At 35.4% G+C, this 4,326-nt stretch overlaps 1 protein-coding gene across 1 annotated transcript; it reads left to right on the forward strand.

Moving 5' to 3' along the window:
- The first annotated feature begins 2,430 nt into the window (after nucleotides 1-2,430).
- On the forward strand, nucleotides 2,431-3,408 carry nmbb (neuromedin Bb). The gene is made up of 3 exons (XM_057328454.1): nucleotides 2,431-2,623; nucleotides 2,701-2,888; nucleotides 3,190-3,408. The coding sequence occupies exons 1-3, from the start codon at nucleotides 2,455-2,457 to the stop codon at nucleotides 3,244-3,246; spliced, it is 414 nt and encodes a 137-aa protein (XP_057184437.1). The 5' UTR covers nucleotides 2,431-2,454; the 3' UTR covers nucleotides 3,247-3,408.
- The last annotated feature ends 918 nt before the right edge of the window (nucleotides 3,409-4,326 follow it).

Below are 4,326 nucleotides of genomic sequence, written 5' to 3' on the forward strand. Positions count from 1 at the left end.
TTAAGTAAAACTTTAAGATTCTAAAGCAGCCCCCCCGGTCAGGCAGATAGTGCAAAAACAGTATGCAAACGGTGGCGAGGAACCCAAAACTCTAATCGAGAAAAAAAACCTCAGGAGAACCCAGGCCCAACCAGGGGATTCCAGTTCCCCTCTGGCAAAAGCTGCTGCCTCTGCACAAGCTCCAGAGAACTTGCACAACAAGGCTAAATAAAATAAATAAACTTAATAATAAAATAAATTATAGTTTAAGATTATCATTAATAATCTAATAGCATTTGAAATTTTGTGGTGAAGACATGTCAAGAGACCGCGTCCTTCTTTATCCAGCTCTATCATCTCAGCTCTTGTCAGGTCCCCACTTCCCATTCTCCGCTCTACCATCAGGTCAGGCCATGAACTGCATCCTGCTCGCTGTGGTAACCTTGGAACAATGAGACAAGACTGGCTGAGAGTAGAGTACTGTTATAACAATTTAATAATGTAATTGACCTTTGTCACAAAACTCTATTGACTGACAGATATTCAGATTCTGATCTAATGACATTTTTGCAAAAATTGCTAAGATAATATGCCATTTTGTTAAGAAGAATTAAAATGTCAAAACCAGGGTCCATTTATGAGAGTGATGATTTTCTTTTTGAGTTAGATGAAAGATATGACACAATTTAAAGAAAATGCTTTTTGTCAGCAAGATGCTGAAACAAAATGGTGTATAAATCACATCCTAATTTATAGATGAAGAACACTTAATCCAGTTCATAAACACTAATTGCTAGCATACTAACCTAATACAAGACGACTCGTAAGTTGATAAGAAAATGCTTTGGTTTTATGTGTCTTTTTGTAGCACTTTATCCTGTCAAACCATAACACATAGCCTTTGGATGTTTCTGCTGACTGGTACTCTTTGACAAAAAAAAAATGAAGAAAAAAAGAGTTACTAATGCAATGTGATAATTAGTTTGTGTTCATCACATTCAGTATCACATGGCATGAATTGTGCTGCTCTCTACTTTCACACTTTAAAAAGGTGTGCAAATGGTGAAATGGCAGGGGTGAGAGCAAAGAATAGGTTGGGGTTTTCACTCTGTCTGTGCTCTCTTTGCTACAGCTTGGTTCTTAATGTGTTATCATAAAGAAAGGTGTGAGGCAGGGGAAGTTAGCACCTTCAAATTCACAACATTAATCAGAGTTTTATGCCATGTTCTGTCCCTTGAGAACCACTGGCCTATCTGTCTCAGACAGCAGGAAAAATCAAATCAAAGAATGATGTGTTTGGAAGAGCCACACCATTAACATCTCAAGATATCAGGCCACAGGGACAAGAGATGTTACTGGTGGTAATGGGTTGCATTTTCACCTTCTGCCCCTATACCATTAAAAGTGTAACCTTCAAATTGTTACCTTAAAAAGCTTTACTTGATCTAAGTCAGAAATGTTTGTGTAACAATATGTGTTAATTCAGTGATGTTTAACTTGCCTTGGCTTGACACTTACCACATAATGACAATGTTTACAGACAAAACATTTGATTGTGGATGAGTTACAACGGGAATTGCACAATTATACAACTTTGACAATACACATGATTTCTTTAGAGGTAGGTGAAGAATTAAATTGCAGTGTATATACTCTTTAGCATATGTGATGCAATACTGTCATACCATTTATGCAATGTTGGGTAATTTTAAAACATCTCTAATAAGCCAAGAATATCATTTTTTAATATGACTTATATTATATTTGATCTATAAATACAGGTAGCCTACTGTATGTTACGAACATAACATATATTCATTTACAGTAGACAATGACACTCCAATGTTAACGCCATCCCTAACAAACACATATTGATTAAACGTGTAATCAAAATCACAAGAAATTTGACCGTTTTCATCAAATACATGTAATTTCTTACCATTTCGATGTGAGATTGTGACATGAAATACGATGTGATGTGACTAAGCAACAAGAAGAAATTAAAACTAAATTTACAAGAATGGATAAAACAGTATACAAGAATAGAATAATAAAAATAAAACGTATTTGAATTCGCCTATTGGTAAATATTTATGCACGTGTAATCCTAAAGGTAAACAAACGTAACACTCTTTTTTCACCTATTCACAGCACTGTCGGGACTGTTGTCCATGGTGCTGAACTACGCGCTATAGGGAAATTGGATTCAGCAAGTTGTTGACACACGAAGTTACAATTACTTTTTTTCTAAGGTTGCTTTGAATTCAAAATAACAAATGTGCCATATTTCCATTCATTGAAGTCAATGGGAATGAGTAGCTGTTCTTAGAATATTAACTGAACGGAATAACTCATTATTACAAGACATGCCAGCCCTCCCATCCGCACGATATAAAAACAACGTCTGACGACTCTACCCGTAATAGATGCTTGCGCATCGAAAGAGGGAGTGTGAGATACAGACAACGTTTAAAAATGTCCAGTTTCAGTGTAGCTAATATATGTCACTGCGGATTCTTCACATATTTGGTGATGTTCTCTTTTTACGTTTCTGTAACGTCCTCGGTGAGCCTGGACTTGACTGAACTAAGAAACAAAGTTGCAAAGATCAAAGTTAACCCAAGAGGAAATTTATGGGCAACAGGTGAGATACATACATGACTTCATTTTGTAACAATTTGCTACGTTTGACTTCTAACAGAAATGTGATGTACACTTAAGGTCATTTTATGGGGAAGAAAAGTGTTGAGGACACCCAGCTATTGCCGATCGAGGATGCCGCTGCGATGAAAGCCATTGAGGCAGCACTGAATCCTCAACAGGTCGAACCCAACGACATCTACGATGAAATACTGAAGATCGCGCTTCAGACACACATCGACTCGCAAGAGATCATCCCCAAAGTTCGGGTAAGAATCAACACTTAGACTACTGCTGAGCTTTGACTTTTTTATCTACAGCCTTTGTCAGAGCACTTTTAGATAAAACGATAAATGGGATTTGTATACAACAAGAGTGTAGACACCGATCAAATGGTAAACGTAGCCTACACTTGTATTCAATGAAATATGAAATATAAATTAGTACAATTGTTGTTTGAAAAATATGGTTTAAGTTAATGTTTGTCTCATAATTTAAATTCTAGTTTACACATGATTATCATCAGACAAACTGTATTCATATTAACTGTGAAATTGCTATTAATTCTAGGAGACTGCGTTGTTAATGAAGATATTAAGCAACTACATCGAAGGCAACAGAAAATGATGATGACTTCCATCGGCTGAAAAGTGTTTCAATCATAAGGAGATTTTCACTCTATTTCATCGATTACAGTTTGTTATAGAATACACCTGTTTACCATAACCAAGTCAAGAAAATGCAACAAAAACAACTTCTATTTATTTTTGGAGGTACCAAGAATTATTTTATTTTTATTTAATAATTTGTATTAAATAAAGACAACAACTAGTAAAGTAATTTGCTTCATGCAACGATGTTAAAAGTGTCATCATTTTTACTACCAAAATGTTGTTTTCGGTTACCTCTTGCAGAGTCAATTCATAATGACTTTAAACAGAAAAATCTTTATGTCATGGCATAAATCAATTGTGTGTGTAACTAATTGTTAAAACCAAGACAGTCTTACCAGTTCTACCATGCATATTCTTCCAATCACAAGCATCCTGGTAAATTATTATCTACATATTAAAGTGGCAACATCAGCAAAATGAGCAAACTACCTATAGTTTTGAAAATTGTTTTAACCTCTAGAATTAAATATATAATTTGAATTGAACAAACCTTTTAGAATTTTATATAATGTGTTTTATGAAAATTGGACTGAACAATTGCAGGCCATAGACTACAATTGCGTAGCCAATGTCCCATATAAAATGGCAGAGACTTGGATGGAGAAAACAGTGATCAGGTGAGCTGATCTGACTATTAAATTATACCAACATGAAACATAATATTACACAAATTAGGCAAGACGTGCAAAAGAACAAACGCACAAGATCGCCATTTACCAGCAACAATAAAGAACTTCAATTGAGTTGTGGTTCTGTTTTGTAAGGCTACTGATTCACCCGTGCAACTGCGCCTTCAACTTTTGAACATATGAAAAGTTTGGACTGACTGAAGTGCTTGAAAAAACAGATAATGACATCTAAAATATTCAAAAATAAGTGTGTGTGTAAATGAACACGTGTTTAATGAGGTTTGCACAGCTCTGCGGTCAATGAGTCACGTGACTGGCGCTGTCCAGTTAAATACTGTGTGTTGACTGCTGGATCTTGACAATCACACGCTATGCGTCTGTTATTAACGTGAATATACTGTATA

This window comes from Triplophysa rosa, unplaced genomic scaffold, assembly GCF_024868665.1.
Source record: "Triplophysa rosa unplaced genomic scaffold, Trosa_1v2 scaffold480, whole genome shotgun sequence".
Taxonomy (NCBI): domain Eukaryota; kingdom Metazoa; phylum Chordata; class Actinopteri; order Cypriniformes; family Nemacheilidae; genus Triplophysa; species Triplophysa rosa.

What these genes read in the sequence shown, in the direction of transcription:
- nmbb (XM_057328454.1), top strand. Translation starts at nt 2,455, where the DNA reads ATGTCCAGTTTCAGTGTAGCTAATATATGTCACTGCGGATTCTTCACA. An exon ending in AGGAAATTTATGGGCAACAG is followed by an intron (nt 2,624 to 2,700) that starts GTGAGATACATA and finishes TGTACACTTAAG; the next exon opens with GTCATTTTATGGGGAAGAAA. An exon ending in AGATCATCCCCAAAGTTCGG is followed by an intron (nt 2,889 to 3,189) that starts GTAAGAATCAAC and finishes TATTAATTCTAG; the next exon opens with GAGACTGCGTTGTTAATGAA.